We start from the raw sequence: 26,367 nt of genomic DNA, 5'->3' as shown, positions 1-26,367 counted from the left end.
ATGCATCTTAGAATCGATCATTTTTCCCACCTCTACTTCCCGGCCCCTTATGGGCCGGCGCTTTTAGTTTCCCTTTTGAGTGTATTTCCTTTAGTTTTGTATATATTATGACTGTCACTTTGTTTTGCTTTTCTTTCTGTAATTAAAATCCTTGGTACAGCGACACAGTACTCCGTTATTATTCAACCCACACACCAACTTTATTTCTCCCTCACAACATCTCACCTAGTGGGCTGAGGGACGTAATACCAGAAAATACGGTACATCATTTCCACTTTGCCTGTCTCTTCTCTTGTTTTTTTAAAATCACATTAAGATGCATCGAACACTCCGGATAGTTTTATTTCTATTACTAAATCCAAATCAAATATTAGATATGGAACAGGCTTCATGCTGCTGCAGGTGCAGGATTCATAATCATTAGAAAAAGCCACAGGATCAACATCCAGCTGGAACATTCTTGCATAAGATCTGCATGTTTTTCTTGATCGTGTTTCGGATCTGAGTGAGGTAATGCGTTTGGATGAGTAGTGGATTAGTCTGAGGACAGCATGGGGTCAGTCAGGAAAAGAGAAGCAGAGGTTTGTGGGCAAAACCTAGGTCAAAATCCTAAGGTCAGGGGTGTGTGAACACTCCAGATGGGTCAAGATGAGGTAATAGAAGGAACTGAAACAAGGTGAGGGACATCTTCCAACATGAGGCTTTCAAAAATCTAGAGGAAACTGGATGGATGGATGAATAGATGTTGTTTATATGGCTAGAGGAACAGGTGAGTGGCATAACTATGGCGACAGGACTTGAAGGGAGCTGGGTCATAAAATCTGTTATTTTAATGGAAATAAGCTGTTGCTTACCACACTTACCGTCACTCAGGCTGCTGTGAGGTACGGAGCTCAGGTAGCTGGGAGGGGCTTGGAGTAGAGCTGCTGCTCTACCACATCCAGAGCAGAGGTCTCCTTGAGAATCAACAGCTAAGGAGTAATTCTGTGCTTATTGTGAAATTGCAACAAGTAGGCTTTAGAAACAACATGTGGGAGGATGTCAGGACCCAAATAGGAATGCAAAAGGGTGTGGATATGGGATGTTCCATACCGAGGGAATATTATTGTGGAGAAAACATGATGAATTTTGCAGTGTAAAAGGAAAAAGTAGTTAAGATGACAGTCAGATGTGTGTTTATCAAAAGTTCTGCTCCTTGTCAGTAGTTACAATCCGACACTTTAGCAGCCAGTGTCAACAGTTAAAACTTTATAATATTGTCACATTAAAATACATAAAACCCATTTTTGGTTCATTACATATTTCTTAGAGTTCTTCTCTGGCTGTAATAAGATTATAAAACACTTTGGAGCCAGTGGAAGCTTGTTAAGCAGGTAGGTCAATCAAAAACATGATACTTTTACCACGTTCTGTAAGTTAAACATGACTTTCTTAAATCTTTTCGTCCAGAAGAAGTGTTACATTGTACTAAAATTATGATAGAAGATGTTTAATAAACAACTGTGAAGAGTTAACATTAGACAACAAGAGTCACATTAAGCACCAAGCCTTAACTCATGTATTATTTGTTCATCAAAGATTTCTTAGAGTTTTTCTCAGGCTGAAATAAGATGATGAAACACTTTGGAGCAAATATACACAGAATCAGTCCAAAACTGGAGGCCAGAATAGCAAATATCTCCACAGCTACAGTGAATTTTCCAGGAGAGCTGACATATGCTGGGATGAAGGTGAGCCACACTGCACAGAATATCAGCATGCTGAAGGTTATCAGCTTGGCTTCATTAAAATTATCAGGTAGTTTCCGAGCTAGAACAGCTAACACAAAGCAGAAAACAGCCAGCAGGCCAATGTACCCGAGCACAGCCCAGAACCCAACAGCAGAACCTAATGCACATTCCAGGATGATCTTCTCCTTGTATGTGCTCAGATTCTTCATTGGGAATGGAGGGCTGAGTAACAGCCACACAGTACAGATTATAATTTGAATAAATGTGAAAAAAACAACAGCCATTCTTTGCTGTGGAGGCCCAAACCATTTCATGACATTACTACCTGGAAGTGTAGCTTTAAAGGCCATTAAAACCACTACAGTTTTGCCAAGAACACAGGAGATACAGAGAACAAAGGTGATACCAAACGCTGTGTGTCGCAGCATGCAGGACCAATCAGAGGGAGCTCCGATGAAAGTTAATGAACATAAGAAACACAGAGTCAGAGAGAAGAGCAGCAGGAAGCTCAGCTCAGAGTTGTTGGCTCTGACAATTGGAGTTGTTCTGTGATGAAAGAAAATAGCTGCTGTTATGATGGCCAGACAGGCCCCACTAACAGAGAATGCAGCCAGGATGATTGCCAGGACTTCATCATAGGAAAGAAACTCCACAGGTTTGGGGAAACAAGCGTCTCTTTGTGCATTAGGCCACGATTCACTGGGACACGGGGAACAGTCTGGAGAATCTGAAAAGATTAATAAAAACAAATATTTGGCAATCAAAAATCAGAGTCAAATCACTTGCATTTTTAAATGAGGAAACATTTGATCTTACCTGTCGTATTACTAATCTCTCCTTCAGGACATGGTATACAATCATAGCAGCAGATGGGTTTTCCTTTCTGCAGGACTTTGTGACTTCCTAGAGGACAACTCTCAGAGCACACTGATACTGGGACCTGTTACAGAGAGAAGGGGAAGATAACAATAATAAAAAAAAATCAAAAACAGGTTTAACTATTATGTTTGAAAAAACTTATTTTGTAAATTTATTGATTAAATATGTATGTACTGCTTTGAGCAGAGTGATACTGGGACCTGTTACAAAGCTGAACACAACAGAGTTGTTACCTTCCTTATTAAGCATTTAATAAAACACTCACAATGTGTATTGGCTAAACTTACAGCAGTGCCCCTCTCCACCCAGGTTATGTTCCAGTTGATGTGAAACTCCTGTCCTTTCGGCAGTGATGCATCATAGTACCCTACTGTTACCAGCTCAGTAACTCCACTCTCACTCTTCTGCCAGTTGATCAGCTCATAAAAAGCTACAGGATCTCCGTTAGCATCAAATGATACAGGATAACCGTTGCGGGAAAAGTTAACTTTCTTCAGTTCAGTTAAAATCTGTGAATTAAAAGGATCACAAAATAGACAATACTGTTTATTAGCAACAGAAAGAGGGCCTTCCAAAGATTTGTGTAGTTTAAAGTTATGCTAACTAACCTTTTTGGAGTCTAATCTGCTGTCGTTGTCACACTGAGTGGAAACGTTTGTTTCCTGACACACAGCATTGTGAATAGCATGAGCTATAGCATAAACAGCCTTGTACACCATGTTAGTGATCCTTAACTGAGATGTATCGGTGTACGGGTTCTTGAGCTTTTTTATGTCTTCAGTTCCATCACATTCTTTTTTGCCTGAATCAAAATCTGCAAATGAACAGTTACTTATTTTATTTCATGTTCTAAAATGTTTTCTCAAATTAGTTAAATAATTGACCATAAACAATATAAGGAGCTCACTCTTTATTTTGCTCCATGTAGAATTTCCCCTAGTCTAAATAACTTTAAACAGGTATGATAAACTTTGGCATTGCACAAAGCTGTAAAATAAATAAATAAAATAAAACTAAATATGTAACACTCTTGTCTGTAACAACCAATGTTCTAAATCATCAAAAAGAAATCTCACTTTTTATTAGTGTGCAGTTGAAAGCATCCTCCCAGAACTCAGTCAGCACTGAGGAAGCAGCCACTTGAACGGGAGAAAGATCCAGTAGGAATTCTCTCAGACCTGGGATGACAGATTGCTGAATGGCAACTCCGATGGCTCCTGCACAGAAACTGTAGCTCATCAAGAGTGGGTCAGTTATCCAGCCCTCACTTCCTATCCACTGGCGAGGCGGTGGGGGCTCCCGAGCAAATTCTTCAAACAGAACCCTGAGATCACCGGAAGCTATGAAAGCCACAACAACCATCGCTGTTGACCTGTAGAGACATTAAAGTGTGTAAGTCTAAATACTTTAGCCTTAGCTGACGTAAGCTATTACTTTACAGTGTGAAATTTACTTAGTAACAATTTATGACCAAAAAATGCTATCAAAGCAGTTATTTCAGTAATAAAATCAAGCACACACAAAAAGTAACATAACCACAACCTTTGATTAATTATTGCTGAATATAGGTGATTTAAGTGTCCATACTTCTCTTTTAAATTAATGATATAAAAATCTTATGAGCTTGCTATTGCTGACATACACCAACCGTCAAATAAGCGTTTTAAAGTAGTGCAATGCAGTAGACCCACATTATATCAAGATACTCAGTCAAACTTAGAAACCTGCGGATGACATCAGCAACTCTCTGGATCTTGCTAAGCGGGTCGGTTCGGAGTAAAGATACAGAGTATTCCACACAGATTCCCTCTCTCTGTGCTGCAGCACGAAAAGAGGCCATCCCATAGTTTCCATAATCAGACTCCGAGCGGACAGCACCTATCCAAGTCCAGCCAAAGTGTTTCACCAGCTTGGCCAGGGCATCGGCCTGGAACTGGTCACTGGGAATGGTTCTGAAAAGGGTCGGGTACTGCTGCTTGTCTGACAGACAGGCACAGGTGGCAAAGTAGCTGACCTAAAAGGAGAAGACGACATCATGGATTTCTAACAATAATAAACAGGAAATTGTATTTACTAGCTTTACTGCATTTCTAATATTTCTAATATATTCAAACCATTTAACAAAAAACTAATTAAACACTCACACACTCACACACACACACACACACACACACACACACACACACACACACACACACACACACACACACAACTAATGTCAAAATAGACAGGAATTATATAGGTTTTCATTTAGCAGCACATGCAGACTAGTTACCAGAGGAACATTGAATGGTCTGATTACGTGTGACAGACTGATGGAGTTTGTGGATGTAGAATCACCAACGACCGCCATCACCATACCAGAATGAGAACAATTATTGCCACTTTCAAACACATGCTCCTTTCCATTTAACAGCTGAAAGGCCACGTCAGCAGCTACAAGCACCGATGCACAGCTATCATAAATCTGATATCCAAGTTTGATGTCTGGAAGCAACTCTGTGCTGTTGTTTATCTCCTCAATGGCAAAGATCATAGCACGAGAATACCGCAGGTTTCGTGCAGTCACACTGCAGAGAATAAATCAGATTAGAGCAGGAATTAGATTACCAAAAAGAGATTCATGCTTTTGGCTTCATGAACAAACAACACAAAAAAGATCGAACAACTAGAAAAACTCTACGCTGTCAATTCATATTTAGTCAAAGGTTGTTTAAGTTTGACAGGATTGAATTGTATATTTATTATTAATTATTTATTTATATGTACATTTGCATTACTAATAAATAGAATTATTTTCATAAATTTCACATTATTTCAATATCCAAGTATCATAAAATCTCCTTGTTCAGCATTGTTTCTCATTATTCCTCTTTGCAGCAAGTCACATTATTTTCATAGATCCAATTTCCTTTTTAACCACTTCTCTATCTTACCTACCTTCCTGTGCACCTTGGAGACTCTGGTTTCATGGTGTAGTTATGAATCTCTGTTTGCACTTTGAAGTGAATGAGGAAAAAACCTCCCAAAACGAAGTCTCCACGCATTGAGAATGCCGGTAAACGCGGCGTACCCTGCAGGTTACATTTCATCAAAGAGGCTTCAGCTGCAACACCGACACTAGTCTGAGCCTGTAACGGCTCAATCCTCTGTCTCAGACCATCCAAAGGACCACCAATGTTAACAACTGACATCAGCTCTAATAAACAAACTACTGATCTCAGATGAAGAAAGAAAGAGCTGATCTCCATTTCTCAGGTATCTGTTTATTAGTGCTGGTGTGCTTTTTCTGGTTTAGTCGTTTTAGTGTGACATCATGTGGTTGTTAAGCATAAACAAAACACCCTCAACAAATATTTGGTTACGCCTCTTATGATCATATAAGGAAAACATTTTCATTGTTTCTTGGAGACTAAAGCAGCCTGAAATTTACATTTCACACATTGTTTGTTGTACCCTTTACTTCTAAATTGGGCCTAAAAGTTACTTTTATCACTTCCCAAATATGTATGTTGTAACTTTTACAAATAATTAATGTAAAAAAATAAATAAAAGCACTTGATCAATACAATCAGTAAGCTGTACAATGTTGCTGAAGTGTGCTTCATTTTTTAGAAGAAAACATTTCACAGAAGTTAACTTTTAGAAAAAAAATCATAGGTTGGCTTCTTAACCTGTGTTGTGAATTTAACCTTTTGATTTTCCTGTAAAAAAAAATCCTAAATAATACCCTGCTTTAGGGAAGAGTTTTAATTCAGAAAGACTTTGCCCTTTAAGGCTATTCTTGGATAAGACATTCTCAAATTAGCCAACCACTGAGGAGCTTTCTAATGGGCCATTCCCATCTGTACCGGGTCGGCCCGGCCCGGGTAGCATAGGTTGTTTACATATCTGGGTGGCCTGGTATTTTTCCGGGCCAACCAAGGCTCATTCTCAGCCCTCTTCTCGAGGGGGTCTGCTTCAGGCCAACCAGGGCCAACACACCCACTGCTGACAGCAAATTCACACCTTCCATTAGAGCAAGCCTCTGATTGGTGGGTAGAATCAGCCCACATGGGCTTAAGACAAGGATGGGTGGAATCAACCGGGCCAGGCTGGGGCCGACTGGGGCTACCCGGCCCCGGCTGACCCGGTACAGATGGGAATGGCCCATTTATACACCAGCCCACCACATGCTCTGCTCCAGTGTGTAAGAGGCTCAACAGTTGTCTCCCAGTTTCATGCCACAATCTAAACAGCAAACCATCTTTCAAAAGCAAATTCTCCAGAAGACTAATCATGATGTCCAGCAATGCTGTGTGGATTTGCCCTTCCTGCCAGATGGGCCACATTATGAGCGGCGACCTCCTCACCTAATGTGAGGTTTGTCTCAGGGCTCACTATACAGGCCATGTCCTAATGCCACAGGCCTCGTGCCCCGCCGGTGCTGCTCGCCCTTCAGCTGAAAAGCTCCGCCTCATTGAATTCTTCACCTCTGCAACTGATAAGAGCTTCCTGGTGGCTGAGAATTATCCACTGCACAAGGCATTTCAATTTTATGGTATTGGTCAGGAGTCAGGTGACTCCGTCTGGACTGAATTTGATGATCACGATGATGATAATGAAGCTGGCTGCCACAGCCCTAAAAACACACCCTTCTGACCCCGGCTTTCCACCGGTGCCGTCAGCAGCACGTTACTGCAGCAGCACGTCATAGCCGCTGATAGGAACCACTGTGGTCAACAGAACCTTTTCCACCGGAGCCGTCAGCAGTGCGAGTCGGCCGCGTCTCAGGAGCAGCATGTCGCGGCCCTTACGCTCCAGTTCTATTTTCTACGTGCGACGCCTCTGAAACGGGGGAAGGAAAGACAGGAAATTGGATGCGGAAACGGAGCGAAGCTCCCGAGATTTTCAGAATAAAGAAACGTACTGCCTTCCGGTTGCTTTACTTTAAAAAAAACTTCTCACAGGGCCGCACAGCTAGTAACTTATCACCTAGCTAGCGGTCTCCTTTGTTTTTCAGGTCCGTATTGGCGATTATAAAACGGACAGAACATAAAACACGAAACTGTTGGAGCCATGTTGTAGTTTTCTCCTTCTTGTTGTTGTGTTTATTGACTAAGTCACTCCTGTGACTTCGTGCTCTGTCGGTGACAGCTGCTCCCCTGCTGCTTCGCGTCTCGTGGGAAGGGCCAAGCAGCAGCTTACGCAAGCAAGACGTGCTGCTGCAATAACGTGCTGCTGACGGCTCCGATGGAAAGAAGTGGTTCAGAGGTCCAAAGAACCACCCGCTGCAGGTGCTTCCAGCCGTGACAGTAATTCTCTAGGAGCTAGTAGCCATAATCTCTGTAGCCATCATCTCCGTGAAGGCTGATGGCAAGGACTGAATCATTCCTGAATCGGTTCCACTTTAGTCAGATGACAGCAGGGAGGTTTGGAGCCACTTAGGTCCGTTGTCCTGATCCCATCTGGCAGCCTTTCCCAGCCGCCATGGTCTGTTGGTCAAAGGCCTTGACTGAGCCTGCCAAGTTTAAAACTCCAATCACCCACTACACCCCCATAACAAAGATGGAAAGGTTTTCTGAAAGGGGCTATCCTCCCATTCCTGCTCTGGAATCTTGTGTTGCTTTTTGGGGCAAAGCATCAGCTGATTCCTCCTTGATGCTGCGAGAAACCCTGACCTCAGCTAGAATGCGAGCTTCAGCATTCCTTCTTCTAGTGCACGTTTGCAAGCAGGGTACCAGTGCAGAACGTGTGACGTTTGTGCTTTGAGCTTCCTAACTTGCCATTTCCAACATAGCTCCTTGTGGGTCACACCCGGTTCTAGAGACAACAGTAGGGACTCTCGCATGGCTTTTGGATGCAATGCACTTTCCCCCGGCACTGTGCATGTGCCCACCAAACACACTCCAGAATGGTGCCCACTTTGCCAAAAGGATACACAACATCATTCACGGCAGTCACTCTCTTAATTTTCTGTCCACCCTTCCCCTTTCAGTGGGATTATGAAGACAGAAGTGACATCACCGGAACAGTGCTCTGCCCTCAAGTCGGAATTGCCTGAACGTCTATTCAAAGAAGCAATTCCCCAAGTTCCCCCAGAGAAGATAGGTCAAGGCTCTATTCCCAATACACTCAGGTCCTGAAGAAAACAGGAGAGATGAGACCAATTTTAGATCATGATCCATTTATGCATGCTTACAGTGAAACAGGTTTTGGATTACGTTCCGGCTTCCGTTTGATTACGCCCTTGCCCCACGCATCTTCTCCAAATGTTTGGAAACAGTGCTTAAAGGCTGATTTATGCTTCTCCGTCTGCGTCAGTGCAGAGACACGCAACGCCATCATCCGTCGTTGCGTAGGGCTCCGGCAGGCACGCAAGTACGTACGGAGTCGAGCCCACTTTTTTAAACATCCGTCGAACGAGACGGATTAGGCAAGCTTGTGATTGGTCAGGACGCCGCTGTTGTTTACAGCGCCGCCATTGCAAAGAGAGCCGAGGATAACTAGCGGCAGACACGGAGAAGTTTGAAGATTACCTCGTGGAAAAACTCTAAAAAATATGAACGTTTAATTCTCCCGTGACTGGAGGAGTGAAGAGATGCGCAGCAAGCGTTTTATTTGTGGACGGAAATGACAGGAAACGTGGGTTTAGAGGTGGGGAGCGCATGAAGAGGTGGAGAATGAGAGACAAATATGTCCGTGTTAAAAGTCTCTTATATACACAAAAACCACAATATAAACACACCATCTTGGACCGATACATGACAGGATACCACAGAACAGCGCTACGCCCTCTGTTGTCCTGCCTGGCAATTGCTTTGCAACACTCTCCAGGAGACGGAGAAGTATGAGAGCAAAACGCTCCGTCAATCCGTGCGTGTCTGTCCCTTGTGGAACTGACGGAGAAGCATAAACCAGGCTTTAGCATTTACGACTGGCAGGCATGAGGGTTCTGTTTAATCTGGACAACCTGCTCTTTCTGGCTCACTACAAAGTGGAAGCAGTGATCCAATGTTGCTGGTGCCTGCTGGTGGTGGTTGAAGGAACCGGTGGCGTCTGTACTCAACAGCCTCGTCTCTGTCAGTGCACCCCAGAGCTGCTGTGGTTACATAGCAGCTTGTCCCCACCAGTGTGTGAATGTGTGTGTTCATGGGTGAATGACTGATTGTGCTGTGAAGCACCTTGGGGGATTGAAGAACCCTAAGAAGGCGCTATATAAATACAAGCCATTTACCGTCCAAATGAGAGTGCTAGTAGAGCATTTGTCAAACTTGTTTCTTTTTCTATAAACTGGGAAAAGAGCTCTGTTACTCAGTCCCAGTCAAGTGCTTTCCTGGGAGTCTGTCTCCCTCAGGCGAGAGTCGCAGACCTCCCTGCCATCTCCTAAGTATAACCTGACAGAACAGTCAGTGCTTTGTTGGTTGTGACATTATTAGGCCGTCCGACGTCACACATTCCAGTGTCCACGGATGCTTCTCGGTCAGGTGTGACAGGTTGCAGCAGTCTCCTACTGTCACCAGGGTTTTGGAGACAGATCGGTTTTTAATCACCCCTTCACAAAACATTTTTGGAAAGGCTTTAAGAAACAAAGACCTGTGTCCTGCTCACTAATCCCCCAGTGCAATTTAAGCCCTTAGACCTGGTTTTGCTCAGGTTCTTGTCACTAAAAACTGATCTGCTGCTGGCTCTAACATATCTTAAGAGAGAGAACAACCTAGCGGTTCTCTCTGTGGCTCAAGTTTGCCTCAGAATTTGGGACAATGGCAGTTCTGCTGTCTTATGTCCAAACCCAACTTTTTATGTCTAAGAGCATCACTAGCTCTTTCAGATTCAGGACTATTTCCCTGGAAGGTGTTTTTTTCTCCTCCTCACAATTCTGAGGAGGAAGCGACTTCCCATCTACTCTGTCCGGTGTGCATGCCCGCTTTTTATGTTTCATGGACCTCAGAGCTGGAATGCTCAAAGAATCTGTTTGTGCATTCCAGGGACTGTTCTCTCGGGCGTTTGCTGTCAACCCAGCATCTCTCACACTGGCTGTGTGAGGCCATTTCACTTGCTTATGCTACGTTAGGGCTGGACCCCCCTGACAAGCTGAGAGCACATTCCACTAGAGGAACTTCTACCTCTATGCTGCTGTAGAGTGGTGTCAGTACAGGACATCTGCCATGCTGCATCCTGGTCCTCCCCTTGTTCAGTTTTATGGTTTTATTTGCAAGATGTTTCTTGAGTATCCATCTCTTGCTCCATGCTCGGAGCCTCAACAAGTTGATGTGACCGGACTGTGACAGCCTGCAACCTTCTTGCTGTGAGGTAACGGTGCTAACAACTGCACCACCAAGCAGCCCGTTGTTGTGTGGATGCACAGCGTGAGATTTTCTTTTTCATCCAAGGAACCACTTAAAATTACACTTTAAGTTGGTTACATGATTAAGTTGGGTGTATGCAATGTCACGGTTTATTTGACAATTAAATAAGGATCCAGTAGCGTGTCCAGATCTTTTAAAATGGGGTGACCCAGGTGAGGCACAACTTTGTGCATGGGTGGCACCAATGGTTATGCTTTTTGTTGTTTTACCCCCAAGCCTTTTGTGGACAATGAAAAGCCTATTCAAAGGTAAATTAGTGTGGTGGCACCTGCGGTGGCCAATCAGATTCCAAGGGTGGCATGTGCTACCCCAGACCACTTCCTGTAAGGATCACTGTTAAAGAGTCACTAAACCCCAAAATACTTTTGTTTCGCAATCAGCTGTATAATTGGGTCTTTATGAATGTATTCTTTCTGTTTCAGTGCATTTTTTGACATGTTTGTGTAAACTTGATTAAATCTAGAATCTAGGTCTAAAAACGTCTTAGTGCTGCCCCCTGTGGCAGAACAGCAGCTACTGCATGTTAAACTTGTGATTGGCTGGGGCTGGAACAATTTCACGTCATCGGTACACTCACCTCCCACTCCCCCTCCCTCCCAGGATGGAAATTCCTGACACTTGGCCATGTCACTCTGTGTCTCCGGGCAACTTCCACTTTCATGGCATTTTTCAAATCTTGTCTAGGGGTGGAGTTACATTTTCTTATGGTGTGCAGTCCCTCGTTAAGTATTTCCAATATCTGTATATGAACAACTTAATACACACAGTAAATCTTTGTTTGGGGGAAAAAAAAAGAATCGATATTTCAAAGTTCTTAGAATGAACCCAGAACTATAAACGGACATAATTACATTGTATCTTGATTTTATTTGCTCAGATTATATAAACAAACTATTTAGGAGTAACACTGCTTGTTGCTTGTAATTTTTGATGACCGCAGACCAACTCCGCAAAAACATTGCTAGATGTGTGAACAAAGATTAAAGATGTGCAGTCATATCAATCAAAATAATTACAGTAAAATATAATAATCTGAACATTACCTATCAGTAAAACATGATTCAATTAAAATGTTTTTCAACCAGAAGAAGCATTACATTGTATTAAAATTACAAGTGAAGAAGTTTAATTGAAAATGGTCAATTGTTACAGCTAAAAATTATTGTTGCATTAAGCATAAGGCCATATTTGTTTCAAACTCATGTATTATTTGTTCATTAAAGATTTTCTAGAGTTCTTCTCAGGCTGAAATAAGATGATGAAACACTTTGGAGCAAATATACACAGAATCAGTCCAAAACTGGAGGCCAGAATAGCAAATATCTCCACAGCTACAGTCAATTTTCCAGGAGAGCTGACATATGCTGGGATGAAGGTGAGCCACACTGCACAGAATATCAGCATGCTGAAGGTTATCAGCTTGGCTTCATTAAAATTATCAGGTAGTTTCCGAGCTAGAACAGCTAACACAAAGCAGAAAACAGCCAGCAGGCCAATGTACCCGAGCACAGCCCAGAACCCAACAGCAGAACCTAATGCACATTCCAGGATGATCTTCTCCTTGTATGTACTCAGATTCTTCATTGGGAATGGAGGGCTGAGTAACAGCCACACAGTACAGATTACAACCTGTATGAATGTAAATAGCACTACAGTCATTCTTTGTTGTGGAGGCCCAAACCATTTCATGACATTACTACCTGGAAGTGTAGCTTTAAAGGCCATTAAAACCACTACAGTTTTCCCAAGAACACAGGAGATACAGAGAACAAAGGTGATACCAAACGCTGTGTGTCGCAGCATGCAGGACCAATCAGAGGGAGCTCCGATGAAAGTTAATGAACATAAGAAACACAGAGTCAGAGAGAAGAGCAGCAGGAAGCTCAGCTCAGAGTTGTTGGCTCTGACAATTGGAGTTGTTCTGTGATGAAAGAAAATAGCTGCTGTTATGATGGCCAGACAGGCCCCACTAACAGAGAATGCAGCCAGGATGATTGCCAGGACTTCATCATAGGAAAGAAACTCCACAGGTTTGGGGAAACAAGCGTCTCTTTGTGCATTAGGCCACAATTCACTGGGACACGGGAAACAGTCTGGAGAATCTGTCAAATAAAAATGTGTTAACACAGGAATATGTAATACTTTTGGGGGAAATAAATGTTTTACTTTACTTGTCGTGTTGCTAATCTCTCCTTCAGGACATGGTATACAATCATAACAGCAGATGGGTTTTCCTTTCTGCAGGACTTTACGAGTTCCTGGAGAACAACTCTCAGAGCACACTGATACTGGGACCTGTTACAAGGAAAAGCGTATTACAATAGTTGATTCTTTTTTCAGATTTTGCATTTGCGACTTGTCATTATTAAACTATTACCTTTGTTTTGTAATCCATCCAGGTTATGTTTCTGTTTATGCGAAACTCCTGGCCTTTAGGCAGTGATGCATCATAGTACCCTACTGTTACCAGCTCAATAACTCCACTCTCACTCTTCTGCCAGTTGACCAGCTCATAAAAAGCTACAGGATCTCCATTAGCATCAAATGACACAGGATAACCGTTACGAGTGAAGTTCACTTTTTTTAGTTCAGTCAAAACCTGTGATGTAATGGTTTAAATGAAGACAACAGAAACAGAAAATGCAGATAATAAAATTAATTTTACCTTTGAGGTCTTATTGGTTTTAAAAACATGAAAACACAATTTTTTGATTTGGTCTGACCTGTTTAGACTCCAGTCGGATGTCTTTGTCACACAGAGTTGTAGAGCTAGTTTCCTGACACACTGCATTGTGAATAGCACGAGCTGCTGCATAAACAGCCTTGTACACCATGTTAGTAGATCGAAGCTGAGAAGTATCAGTGTACGGGTTGTTGAGGGTTTTTAGATCTTCAGTTCCATCACACACTCTCTTGATTAGAGAACTGTCTATAAAGAATGACATACTCTGTTCTGTCATTGAATAAATGTAACATATTTATTTTATTTAATGTGAGAAAGGTTTGACAGGAAAGTCATTGTTGCAATCATGTTATTTCAGTTTAGATTATTTATAATAAGCATGTGGTTTATATAAGACATGTAGTGTGTCTCTGATGCTTTTGTTCTTATTAACACAGATACACATTTGTCTGGGAGCAATATTATGCTGTAATCTTGAACGAGGGTGCTGAAATAATTGAAATGCACAACACAACAAAACCTTTGTCAGCAAGAATTTTTGTCTCACTTTGTTTCAAGCTGCAGTAGAAGACATCCTCCCAAAATTCAGTTAGCACTGAGGAGGCAGTCAGCTCAGTTGGAGAAAGATCAAGTAAGAATTCCCTCAGACCTGGAATGACAGATTTCTGAATAGCAATTCCGATGGCTCCAGCACAGAAACTGTACCGCACCAAGTTCAGGTCAGTTATCCAGCCCTCACTTCCTATCCACTGGCGAGGTGGTGCGGGCTCCCGAGCCAGCTCCTCAAACAAAAATCTCAAGTCACCAGAGGCTGTGAAAGCCACAACAACCGTTGCTGTGGAACTGCAGAGAAATAAAAAAATGTTTATTTTAGAATGGCTACATGTATCTTCTGTAAAGATATGCAACCACTTTGTTACGTAAGTAATCTATTTTTCATATTAGAGTACAAACCATAACGTATTCTGTCATATCACATGCTATATTTTCATGTTACATTGTATATCACCTAATATCTAAATATACAACTAACTAGAGCTAATCAGTCCTGGGCATTTGGGCTTAATTTGGGCATAATTCAGTCATAATTCAAAAAATAATTTCTCTTCAGTTTGCTGTGTGTGTGTGTGTGTGTGTGTGAGATCAACATTAAAAAAACACACACACAATGCAAATATGTGACATAGAAACCTGCGGATGACATCGGCTACCCTCTGGATCTTGCTTTGTGGATCAGTTCGGAAGAAGGATACGGAGTACTCCACGCAGATTCCCTCTCTCTGTGCTGCAGCAAGAAAAGACGCCATCCCATAGTTTCCATAATCTGAGTCTGAGCGGACAGCTCCTATCCAAGTCCAGCCAAAGTGTTTCACCAGCTTGGCCAGTGCATCAGCCTGGAACTGGTCACTGGGAATGGTTCTAAAGAAAGTGGGGTACTGCTGCTTGTCTGACAGACAGGCACACGTGGCAAAGTGGCTGACCTGAAGGTGGGAAGGACAGGTTTTCTTAATAGTGGCTAAATTTGTATAACGTATTTGCACAGGGTTATTTTTCTAACATAAAAAGATATTTATTTTATGTGTCCATAACAAACTGAGAACATACAAATGCAGAGATGAAGCTATTTTTGGTACATCATCCAGTAATAAATGTAATCTCTTACCAGAGGGACATTGAAAGACCCGATGACTCGCGTCAGGCTGATGGATGTTGTGGATGTGGAGTCTCCAATAACAGCCATTACCACACCAGACTGAGAACAGTTGCTGCCCTTGTAAAACACCGGGTCCTGACCATTTAACAGTTGAAAGGCCACATCGGAGGCCACAGTCACGGATGCACAAGTATCATAAATCTGATATCCTAATTTTATGCCTGGCAGCAGCTTTGTGCTGTTGTTGATCTCCTTGATGGCAAAGATCATAGTACGGGAAAAGTGCAGGTTCCGTGCATCAAGGCTGCCAAAAAATAAATAAATGGTTCCAAGATCAACCAAAAACCCTTACAAATAAGCTCATACATGCATGATAAAGGCACATTATTAAAAATGGACTTAAAATCTCAGTCACAAAAATACTTTAACATAATTAAACTTCTAATATAATATTTAGATCATACTTGAATTGTAAATAATCTTCACTTCCTACTGATAAAAATCACACATTTTTTGACAATTAACAAGATAAGGGTGGGTTTAAATCCTCATACATGCGTGTTTGATCATTCATAAATGTACTTATAGCAGTTATTTAACAACATGACAACAAACTGCAGCAAGTCAGATCGTTTCCATCTACTAGCTTTTCCAGTGCTTTTCTCTAACCTCCTTGTGCACATCAGAGGGTACGGCTTGGTGGTATAGTTATAAATTACTGTTTGTACTTTGTCGTGAATGAGGAAAACGCCTCCAATGGTGAAGTCACCGTCCATTGAGAATGCAGGTAAACGGGGAGTACCCTGAAAAGAACATTTCATGGATGAAGCCTCAGCCGTAGCACCAGTCAGAGCCTCTGAAGTCTTAGTCCCTTGATTCAGATCCTTTGGTGAACCACCAACGATGATAACCGACATCCGGTCCAATAAAATGAGCAGTCTAAGACCAACAAGGACAGGTCTGATCTCCATTCCCCAAGTGTGCGTTATTACATGTGTGGTTCAACTGTTTGATGAACTTCTTTTGTGCAATGAGGGCTGCTCATCACAAACAAGACCCCTCCAACCAGCCATCCTCATTTACATAACTTTATGAGAAAGATGATATAAATTCCCTGCAAGGGACATTAGAAAAAAAAATCACCTTTTGCTTAATCCTTGTAGCAAGTTCAGCTATGGGTGCACGCACAATCCCTACTATGCCAAACAATGCTCCACAACACACTATACTTATTTCTCTTTTTGGTCAGGATGCGGCCCATTCACCATCTCAAATAATTCACCTCTCTCTCCCGCTCTGCCACTCCATAAGTGTATCAGCGCACCCCTGATGAATTTCCTGAGGTTTTGCCCACTCCTATCTCCCGCTCACATGCGCACTGAGCCAAACACTCCCACTATCTGACTCGGGCTGGCGCAAACGCCGGCTGGACCGACACCCCCCACCAAAACTACATCCTTAGGCCAACAAAATGGATCCCCTCAATGCCCTGTCCTTAAAAGTTATGAATGTAATTGGTGACAAAAAGCTGTCTCCAACACTCACCGGGAACCATATTGCTCCTTTTGAAGCTGAGATTCTACTATTCAACAGACTCTCCTCTCCAGAACCCCTGAATAGACCTTACCAGGGAGACTCAGCAGAGTGATCACCTTGTAGTTGGAACACACCCTGTGTTTGCTCTTTTTTGCCTCTGCAGACCTCTGATAACTATCAGTTACCTCTGGGCTCCCACAGGCCTAGAAGACCTGATAGGACTCCTTCTTCAGCTTGACAGCATCCCTAACTACCAGTGAGTTGGGTGGCTGATGCCACAACAGGCACTACCCTGCGGCTCAGGTCAGCTCCCTCAACAATGGAGGCATAGAACATGGCTTACTCTCGCTCAATGTCCCATGCCTCCCAAAGCTCTGTCAGAGGTGGGAAATGAAGGACAACAGACCCTCATCATATGTCTGGGCCTGCCAGGTCTGACTGGCATCCTTCCCCACCACCAAAGCTAACTCACAGATAGTGGTCAGTTGACTGCTCCACCCCTCTTTTCACCTGCGAGTCCAACACATGCGGCCACAGATCAGATGAGACGACAACAAAGGTGATCGCTGAGCTGTGTACCTAATATCTAACACCTAAGGTATTCTAGTGCCAAGAGCACATATGGACACCTTTATGTTTGAACACGGTGTTCATTATGGACAATCCATCATTGGACAGCAGTAGCTCAGAAGGTAGACTGGAAGGTTGCAGGTTCGATCCCAGCTCCAACGAGAGAATGCTGCTGTTGTGTCCTTGGACAAGACACTTAACCCACTTTTTCTTCTGGTGGTGGTTGTCATGGTCCCCGTAATTTTCATCAGCCCTCCAGTTATGCCGTTCCTGCCATTCACCACCATGGACAGCTCCTGCTCTACAACTCTCTCCCCCATGGTGAGGCTGCAGCTGGTTCAGCACCAAGGAGAGAGGCACGCCTGGTCCGGCAGCAGCAACAGCCGAAAACAATCGGCTCATCGGTCATCCTCACCTGCAGATACTTAAGCAGACTCCCAGAGACATTCGATGAGACACAGACCCACTCTGTTGTGGTCCTTCGCTGTGTGTTCCTAATGACTTTGAGATTGACTTACCATTGTGGAATTTTCTTTATTCTAGCCTTTGATTTAGGTAGTGTATTGACCTATAGAGGCATTTTGTGTCGGTTTTGGACCTTAGGACTTTTAGTTTAGAGTTTGGTGGACCTTATGTTTTGTCTTTAGTAGTTTCTAGTTGCTGAACCTTGGGCCGAGTATTTAAGTTTGAGTTAGCCATTTAGCCTTTTGGTTTGGCGTCTAATTTAAATATTTCCATGTTTTCCTTTTCTCCCCTTTTAAATGAGGGTGTCACTTTCAGTTGCTTCTTTGTAAATATTTATAGATAGACCATTTTGTATAATAAATTGTTTAAACCATTACCCACCATATTATTTACATCACTTAAGACAGACCCCCACCACCACCACCACCCTCTTTTACTTCCTCTTTAGTTTATTTTCTCTGTGTACGACCCCTCACATCTCTTAGACTTCCAGTCAGGATGCAGCCCATTCACCATCTCCAGTCATTCTGTCATGTTGGGTGGCAGTTTCTTGACCCACGACATGCAGAATCACAACACGGAGAGCAGGAAGGTAAGTAAAAAGGTTTTTATTACTAAATAAGGAGCAGCGGGAGAGATGGGAACCGACGGGATGCAGGACTGGCAGCAGGTTTCCAGGAGGAGATTCTGAGGAGTGAGACTGAGTGAATATTAGGTGGAAATAATGGAAATTTATCTGGAGGCTGGGCTTACTGTTTCTTGGCAGTGGTAAATGTACAGTGAGGGTTGTCAGGTCCGGGTGAGCTGAGGAGAACCAAAGGTAAGGGAATTGGTTTGTCCAGAGGCGTAGGAGCAGGAATGGATGTTGGTAGGTGAGCGGCTGAGAGCGGGCGGCCAGGGGATGAAGCAGTGTGGTCAGGTAGGCTGAGATCCAGGTTTGTTCTGAAGGAGATGGGAGGTGAAGAGGAACCTGGAGGAGAGCAAGGAAGGGCATTAAGGATTCTTTCAGGCGGCAGGTTAACAAGAGCAGAATACAAATATCAAAATCCGATTGGAGGCTAGAGCTACCTAAACAGAGTAATCATCCGGCGTGGTGAAGTGTCACACTGCTCCTTAAATCCCCCGGGCCATGATGGTGAAATCAGCTGCAGCTGGGAGCTCTCAGACATGCCCACCTGTGAAAACAATGCTCAGAGGAGAAACCGGGTTACAGGCTGGCAGCTCACCACGGACCCTGACACATTCACCTCTCTGGCTGTAACAGTGGTCGAAGGGACCGGTGGCGCCAGTGCTCGGCAGCCTCGCCTCTGTCAGTGCGCACCAGGGCAGCTGTGGCTACATCGTAACTCATCCCCACCATCGTGTGAATGAGTGTGCGAATGGCTGAATGACTGATTGTGGTGTGATGTTCCTTGGGGGGTTGTAGAACCCTAAGAAGATGCTATACAAATAAAGGCCATTTTACCATTTACCATGATGAGCACAGAAGTCCAATGACTGAGAACCTTCACCAGCAAAACTCCAAACAACAGACAGGAGCCGTCCCCCCACACGTAGGCAGAAGGAGGCCACACTCTCGTTCACCAGGGTAAACCCCGATCACCAGGTGGGGGGAAACAAGTATGCCCAGCCCTATTTGACGTCGCTGAGTGGGGCATTTACAGCAAATTTAGACTCTAAACTTTTAGTGAACGTTTAGTAAATAACACATTGATGATTGGTTATAAATTTGTTTCATACTTGAAAAGTGTGTATAGTAATATTCAAAGGAGAATGTAGATAAGAATGCTTTAGTTCTGTGTAAGATGAACCAGCAATGGGCCTTTGTTGTTGTGTGTTTCTGTAGTCTAACTCTGATTGATTTCAACTGTTGTTTAACACAACACAAGCACAGGTGCTTCTTTTCTAATGTGCACATGGAGAGATACAGACAGCTCAACAGTTCAGTTTATCTAATGTTGTTATCCATTTTGGAATATTTATACCATGACAAATTAGTAGCATGAGTGTTAATCATTGTTATTCATAATACATATTTTGTTGGATTAAAGCTACTTAATATGTGTAGGAAGGTTGATTTTCAATTTTGTCCTTCATCCTAGGAAGAATTTATTCTTATTTTTGGGTCATTAAATGTTTCTTGGAATTCTTCTCAGGCTGAAATAAGATGATGAAACACTTTGGAGCAAATATACACAGAATCAGTCCAAAACTAGAGGCCAGAATAGCAAATATCTCCACAGCTACAGTAAATTTTCCAGGAGAGCTGACATATGCTGGGATGAAGGTGAGCCACACTGCACAGAATATCAGCATGCTGAAGGTTATCAGCTTGGCTTCATTAAAATTATCAGGTAGTTTCCGAGCTAGAACAGCTAACACAAAGCAGAAAACAGCCAGCAGGCCAATGTACCCGAGCACAGCCCAGAACCCAACAGCAGAACCTAATGCACATTCCAGGATGATCTTCTCCTTGTATGTGCTCAGATTCTTCATTGGGAATGGAGGGCTGAGTAACAACCACACAGTACAAATTAGAACTTGTATGAATGTAAATAGCACAACAGTCATTCTTTGTTGTGGAGGCCCAAACCATTTCATGACATTACTACCTGGAAGTGTAGCTTTAAAGGCCATTAAAACCACTACAGTATTGCCAAGAACACAGGAGATACAGAGAACAAAGGTGATACCAAACGCTGTGTGTCGCAGCATGCAGGACCAATCAGAGGGAGCTCCGATGAAAGTTAATGAACATAAGAAACACAGAGTCAGAGAGAAGAGCAGCAGGAAGCTCAGCTCAGAGTTGTTGGCTCTGACAATTGGAGTTGTTCTGTGATGAAAGAAAATAGCTGCTGTTATGATGGCCAGACAGGCCCCACTAACAGAGAATGCAGCCAGGATGATTGCCAGGACTTCATCATAGGAAAGAAACTCCACAGGTTTGGGGAAACAAGCGTCTCTTTGTGCATTAGGCCACAATTCACTGGGACACGGGAAACAGTCTGGAGAATCTAAACAGCCAACCAGAAATGTTTTGCAAATTAAACATTTATTTTGGAATAAATTGCATTAAAATGTTTACCTGGAATATTTCATTAGGATATTTATTCATGTGAATATTCAAAGACAGAATTTGATTTTACCTGTTCTATTTGCCACTTGTCCTTCTGGACATGGTATACAATCATAGCAGCAGATGGGTTTTCCTTTCTGCAGGACTTTACGAGTTCCTGGAGGACAACTCTTAGAGCACACTGATACTGGGACCTGTTACAGAAATAAAAACAAGCTCATAGATCTGTATAGGTTTCTTTGAGTAAAGCTGTCATTAACGTGACACTGTGCACGTTCCCCAGCAATAGGGGCAGTACATACATCATTGCAAGCAAGACGTATTTTTGTTTTCGAGTAAGACCGGTTGGCCGTTAGTGTCAAAAATCCCTGGGAGCGCAAATTTCTACTGAGTACATTTTCAGATCGTTCAACCTCCAGCAAAATGACAAGCACGGGTGAAGAGGTAAAAGTGTAAACAACATTGTTTATGAATAACAAAAGTTTTGTAACCTTTTGATACAAATCAGTAAAAAAAAAAAAAAAAAAAAAAAAAGTGTTTTGTCCTGACTGGCTCACGTAGAAGGAAACATAGTGTCTAATAAGGCGACCTGCTCCCATGTATTTTAGACCTGATTTTTATAGTTATATGTTATGAAGCTGCCACGATTTTTTAACAACTGGTTATTATTTTATCCATTTTCAACAACATTTTGATGGACATTTTCTGAGATTAATGGGAAAAACTACACATTGTCACTTTAAGCAAGACATAAATACAATTTTTTATATTATTATAGACATTCTGAATGTACGTACTTGTGCACCACCCTCCACCCAGGTTATGTTCCTGCTGATATGAAACTCCTGACCTGTAGGCAGTGATGCATCATAGTACCCCACTGTTACCAGCTCAATAACTCCACTCTCACTCTTCTGCCAGTTGACCAGCTCATAAAAAGCTACAGGATCCCCGTTGGCATCAAATGACACAGGATAACCATTTTGAGTAAAGTTGACTTTCTTCAGTTCAGTCAAAACCTGTGACGTGTAAATAAAATGTAATAAAATCAGACATTGACATGAATTTTACTTATGGAATCTTAGCTTTAAAACATCGTAAAACTCCTTTGGTTTGGTCTGACCTGTTTGGACTCCAGTTTGATGTTTCTGTCACACTGAGCGGTGAAGTTAGTTTCCTGACACACAGCATTGTGAATAGCATGAGCTATTGCATAAACAGCCTTGTACACCATGTTGGTAGCTCTTAGCTGAGATGTTTCTGTGTACGGGTTCTTTAGCAGTTTTATGTCTTCAGTTCCATCACATTCTTTCTTTTTTGGACTGGCATCTAAAAAACAAATTTAGAAGGATATTCTTAAATTTGTCATAGCTATTTATTATTTGATTTTATGCCATTATAGCCTACGTTTGTAAGCAGAAAAGTATCATCTTACGTGAGAAAGCAACATTTTTACTTTTTAAGAAATTGCATGTTTGTGTTCATTTTTTTATGTGAAATTAGTCTGATCACACAACAGTACTGTCTTTTTTTTTATAAACAAGGATACTGAATACAGCCTAACAAAAGGCCAGCACATGTTTTTTCTCACTTTTTGTCGGTGTGCAGTTGAATGCATCCTCCCAGAATTCAGTCAGCACTGAGGAGGCAGCCACTTGAGCAGGAGAAAGATCCATTAAGAAGTCTCTCAGACCTGGGATGACTGATTTTTGAATAGCAACTCCAATGGCTCCTGCAAAGTAACTGAAACTCATCAAGTAAGGGTCATTTATCCAGCCCTCACTTCCTATCCACTGACGAGGTGGTGTAGGCTCCTGATTCAGCTCATCAATCAACACACTCATATCTTCTGATGTTGCAAAAGCCAAAACAACCATTGCAGATGACCTGCAGAGACATTAAGTTGAGATTTTTTTATGTAGACGAACTAGATGCAATTTTCCTTTTTTTTCAAAGCTAATTTGTTTATTCCAAAAGAACCACTTCATTTAAAAAACATGTCAAAGCACCATTCCATAAACCAAAACATAAAAGTATGCATATCCATTAATATAGTTGTAATACAGTCATTTTAAATCCACAATTAATGTCTAATACAATAAATAAATTTAAAATGGAAACACGACTCATTAGTAATCAAAAATATGTTTGGAAGCATAGTAGGTCTATATCTATACACATTAGCAACCAAAATCAGTGATGTAGAAACCTGCGAATAACATCGGCTACTTTCTGGATCTTGCTTTGTGAGTCGGTCCGGAAAAAGGCTTCTGAGTATTCCACGCAGATTCCCTCTCTCTGTGCTGCAGCAAGAAAAGACACCATGCCAAAATTTCCATAATCTGAGTCGGAGCGGACAGCACCTATCCAAGTCCAGCCAAAGTGTTTCACCAGCTTGGCCAGTGCATCAGCCTGGAACTGGTCGCTGGGAATGGTTCTGAAAAATGTTGGAAACTGCTGCTTGTCTGACAGACAGGCACATGTTGCATAGTAACTGACCTAAAATTAGAAAATAGCAATATGGCTTTCTACTAATAATACAGATTTCCACTTTGCTAAATATTTAGATGATTTACCGTTTTTAGTAATATTAATACAGACACACTCAGAACAGTTATAAAAAAAATTATACTGGTATAGTGTGTATATTGTAGTGTTTGACCTGCAGTAAAAGCAAATTATGTACCAGAGGGACATTGAAAGACCCGATGATGCGCGACAAGCTGATGGAGGTTGTAGAAGTAGAATCTCCAACAACAGCCAGAACCACACCAGATTGAGAACAACTTCTGTTTTCATAAAACACAGTGTCCTGACCATTTAGTAGCTGAAAGGCCACATTGGCGGCCACAATCACAGAGGCACAGGTATCATGAATCTGATATCCTAGTCTGATGCCTGGCAGCAGCTCTGTGCTGTTGTTTATCTCCTCAGTGGCAAAGATCATAGCACGGGAAAAGCGCAGGTTCCGAGGGTTGAGGCTGTGCAGAGACAATCCAGTTAAAACTGACATTTAACACACACGCACATGCAAAATTACCCTTCAGATGTAATATTTACCATATAAAAAACAGAAAATAAACTAACTGAAAATGACTGAATTTAAAAGTTATCAAGCATAGGTTAAAGCAGTAAATATACATAATTTTGAATTAATATGCATGGACTCCTTTCCTTTTTCAACACCAACACAGCAAAATTCATAGCATTTTGTCTCGTTTCAGTTAAACATGCTTTGCATGCAACATTCTGCTTCACTAACCTCCGGATGCACATCTGTGACTCAGGCTTGGTGGTGTAATTGTAAGTTACTGTTTTTTCTTTGTTGTGAATGAGGAAAACACCTCCGATAACAAAGTCTCCATCCATTGAGAATACAGGTAAACGTTGTGTACCTTGCAATTCGCATTTCTTTGACAAAGACTCTGCATTAAGGCCAGGCACAGGCTCTATAGGCTCAATAATTTGTTTCAGCCCATCCAAAGAAAGACCAAAGATAACAAATGACATCAGCTCCAGCAAATAAAGCATTGATCTTGGAACAGTAAAGACAGGTCTGATCTCCATCATTCAAGTGTGTGTATTTGTGCCTGCATCATTCTACTGGTTTATAAACCTCAGTTGTGCATCAGGTGGTTGTTTATCACAAACAAGACTCTCAATCAACAATCATTGGTTACACCTTTTTCTGACTCTATAATGACACCATGGCCAATATGCTTCTTATCTTAACCTTTACATTTATTATTTAACTTCAACAATATTGTTTACAAAATCACTATGGCTTTCTAAAGCTTAACTTTTTACAGGTAGTTTTTACACGAAGTACTTGTCTTTGATTTTATCTTTTTTTTTTTCATTTTTATATCATTTATCCAGGTTAACAGTTTTAAAAAAAACTTCTCACAAACATAATATGGCCTGAAGCTGCAGAAATGTTTAAAATATAACACACAGCTGAATTTGGTCATATAGTCTGTATTGGAATTGACCTTAATTCATATTGACCCTTGGAGACAATGTTATGATACTCATAGAAACATCTCTTTTGCCAAGATGAACATCAAAGGGACAGTTGCCATGCATTAAAACTCATTTAAAGCTTGTCCAAAAAAAAGTCTGTTTGTAACCTTATGCCTCTTTTTAAAATAGATGGGCAACCCATGACAAACAGGTCTTACGTGAGGCATTAGAAAAATTGCAGACCAAATATGATAACAACTGTCAAAGAGTACCCTCACTTGGACACAGGTCACTGGGGTCCCCTTCTGGAGACAGGCCTATAGGTGGGGCATGTTGGCAAGCACCTGGTGTCTGGCTTCTGCCCCATGGAGTCTGGCCGGGCACAGTCCAAAGAGGAGACATGGGTCCTGGTTTCCACTGGATCACCAATTGTGGGAGGGGCCAAAAGAGTCAGTTGCAGTGTGAGATAGGTGGAAGCCAAAGACTAGGACCTTGGCAGTCAGATCCCAGCTCTTGATATGAGGAATGCCATCTGCCTGGTGAGGAAAGATCCTGATAGTGTGTAAGGTTGAAAGGTTCTGGCTATAATCAGACTCACCTCAATACATGGCTCTGAAACCAGTTTTCTTAAGAGGGGTTGGACACTCTACCACTTTGGAGAGCAGAGGTGGGCAAACTTGTTGTGCCCCATCATTTTTACCTGTGTGTTGGGGTTTACCTTGGTGAATAAGAGCATAGCCTCCCTCTGTATTTGTCGAGGGAATGGTTCCTAACTGTTGTTTGCTCCTTTGCACTGAATGGCAGGTTGTGTCATTCATCCTTTTTTGAGTTCTTGGAAGGGGTTCTGGAGAGTATTCCTTCACGTGACTCTCTTGTTCTCCTGCAGGACATCAGTGCTTACATGGGCAACACCAGTAAGATCTAGAAAAGTGTCTTTGTGAGGAATGCCCATCCCACATCTGAATCCAAATGGGGTTTGGCAACTGGACATCTGTGCTCGCCATGGATTGTCCATGATGGTCACAGTGTTTAAGCATAATGACTATCCCTGTATTGTTCCAGTCTCCCCCTAAAACCCCTTGCTAGGCCACTGGCTCCAGCCAGCATTGAGGTTTCATTTTTTGAGCTGGGGTTTTCTCCTCCCATACTCATTGTACTTTGCTACAGGCCACCAAAATATAACAGTGTTTTTATAAGTGAACTCTCAGATCTTTTAGCTGATTTACTCCCTAAATATGACCAGGGAATTATCCTGGGTGATTTTATTATCCACATTTGTTGTTCTCTGATGCCATTGGTGAAGGATTTTGTTGACAGCTTGGACTCTTTTGGATTACAACAACTGGTAAATGTCACCACGCACACTGGCTCTCACACCCTGGATTTGGTTTTATATTTTCAGAATCAGAATCAGAATAATCTTTATTGCCAGCGCTCCAGCGACCCAGGTTACACACACACAC

The 26,367-nt window shown here is 42.2% G+C and overlaps 3 protein-coding genes across 3 annotated transcripts; all 3 read right to left on the bottom strand.

Annotated features, from left to right (window-relative positions):
* Nucleotides 1–1,561: 1,561 nt before the first annotated feature.
* Nucleotides 1,562–5,163, bottom strand: LOC107380652 (extracellular calcium-sensing receptor-like). Its single transcript, XM_015951949.3, has 7 exons — nt 4,885–5,163; nt 4,334–4,623; nt 3,686–3,981; nt 3,218–3,423; nt 2,897–3,118; nt 2,547–2,670; nt 1,562–2,457 (listed from the first exon to the last, which is right to left on the bottom strand). Exons 1-7 carry the CDS (start codon nt 5,143–5,145, stop codon nt 1,562–1,564), a joined length of 2,295 nt encoding a protein of 764 aa, XP_015807435.2. The 5' UTR covers nt 5,146–5,163.
* Nucleotides 5,164–12,163: 7,000 nt separating this feature from the next.
* Nucleotides 12,164–16,267, bottom strand: LOC107380066 (extracellular calcium-sensing receptor-like). The gene is made up of 8 exons (XM_054742229.2): nt 15,964–16,267; nt 15,304–15,598; nt 14,832–15,121; nt 14,188–14,483; nt 13,681–13,886; nt 13,335–13,556; nt 13,129–13,252; nt 12,164–13,059 (listed from the first exon to the last, which is right to left on the bottom strand). Exons 1-8 carry the CDS (start codon nt 16,263–16,265, stop codon nt 12,164–12,166), a joined length of 2,631 nt encoding a protein of 876 aa, XP_054598204.1. The 5' UTR covers nt 16,266–16,267.
* Nucleotides 16,268–19,763: 3,496 nt separating this feature from the next.
* On the bottom strand, nt 19,764–24,346 carry LOC107380067 (extracellular calcium-sensing receptor). The gene is made up of 8 exons (XM_054742513.2): nt 24,204–24,346; nt 23,628–23,922; nt 23,151–23,440; nt 22,533–22,828; nt 22,065–22,270; nt 21,739–21,960; nt 21,012–21,135; nt 19,764–20,879 (listed from the first exon to the last, which is right to left on the bottom strand). Exons 1-8 carry the CDS (start codon nt 24,308–24,310, stop codon nt 19,981–19,983), a joined length of 2,439 nt encoding a protein of 812 aa, XP_054598488.1. The 5' UTR covers nt 24,311–24,346; the 3' UTR covers nt 19,764–19,980.
* Between the last annotated feature and the right edge of the window lie 2,021 nt (nt 24,347–26,367).

The sequence above is a fragment of the Nothobranchius furzeri genome, chromosome 13 (genome assembly GCF_043380555.1).
Source record: "Nothobranchius furzeri strain GRZ-AD chromosome 13, NfurGRZ-RIMD1, whole genome shotgun sequence".
Classification (NCBI taxonomy): domain Eukaryota; kingdom Metazoa; phylum Chordata; class Actinopteri; order Cyprinodontiformes; family Nothobranchiidae; genus Nothobranchius; species Nothobranchius furzeri.
The sequence above is the reverse complement of the archived record's forward strand: the minus strand, read 5'-3'. Positions and strand labels throughout refer to the sequence as shown.

Coding starts and splice junctions, on each gene's coding strand:
- LOC107380066 (XM_054742229.2), bottom strand. CDS start 16,265: ATGGAGATCAGACCTGTCCTTGTTGGTCTTAGACTGCTCATTTTATTG. Junction 15,122..15,303: donor GGTCTTTCAATGTCCCTCTG/GTAAGAGATTAC, acceptor TCCCACCTTCAG/GTCAGCCACTTTGCCACGTG. Junction 14,484..14,831: donor GTAGCCGATGTCATCCGCAG/GTTTCTATGTCA, acceptor ATTTCTCTGCAG/TTCCACAGCAACGGTTGTTG.
- LOC107380067 (XM_054742513.2), bottom strand. CDS start 24,310: ATGGATGGAGACTTTGTTATCGGAGGTGTTTTCCTCATTCACAACAAA. Junction 21,961..22,064: donor TCAAACTGGAGTCCAAACAG/GTCAGACCAAAC, acceptor TACACGTCACAG/GTTTTGACTGAACTGAAGAA. Junction 20,880..21,011: donor ACAAGTGGCAAATAGAACAG/GTAAAATCAAAT, acceptor TTGGCTGTTTAG/ATTCTCCAGACTGTTTCCCG.
- LOC107380652 (XM_015951949.3), bottom strand. CDS start 5,145: ATGATCTTTGCCATTGAGGAGATAAACAACAGCACAGAGTTGCTTCCA. Junction 4,624..4,884: donor GACCATTCAATGTTCCTCTG/GTAACTAGTCTG, acceptor TTCTCCTTTTAG/GTCAGCTACTTTGCCACCTG. Junction 3,982..4,333: donor GTTGCTGATGTCATCCGCAG/GTTTCTAAGTTT, acceptor ATGTCTCTACAG/GTCAACAGCGATGGTTGTTG.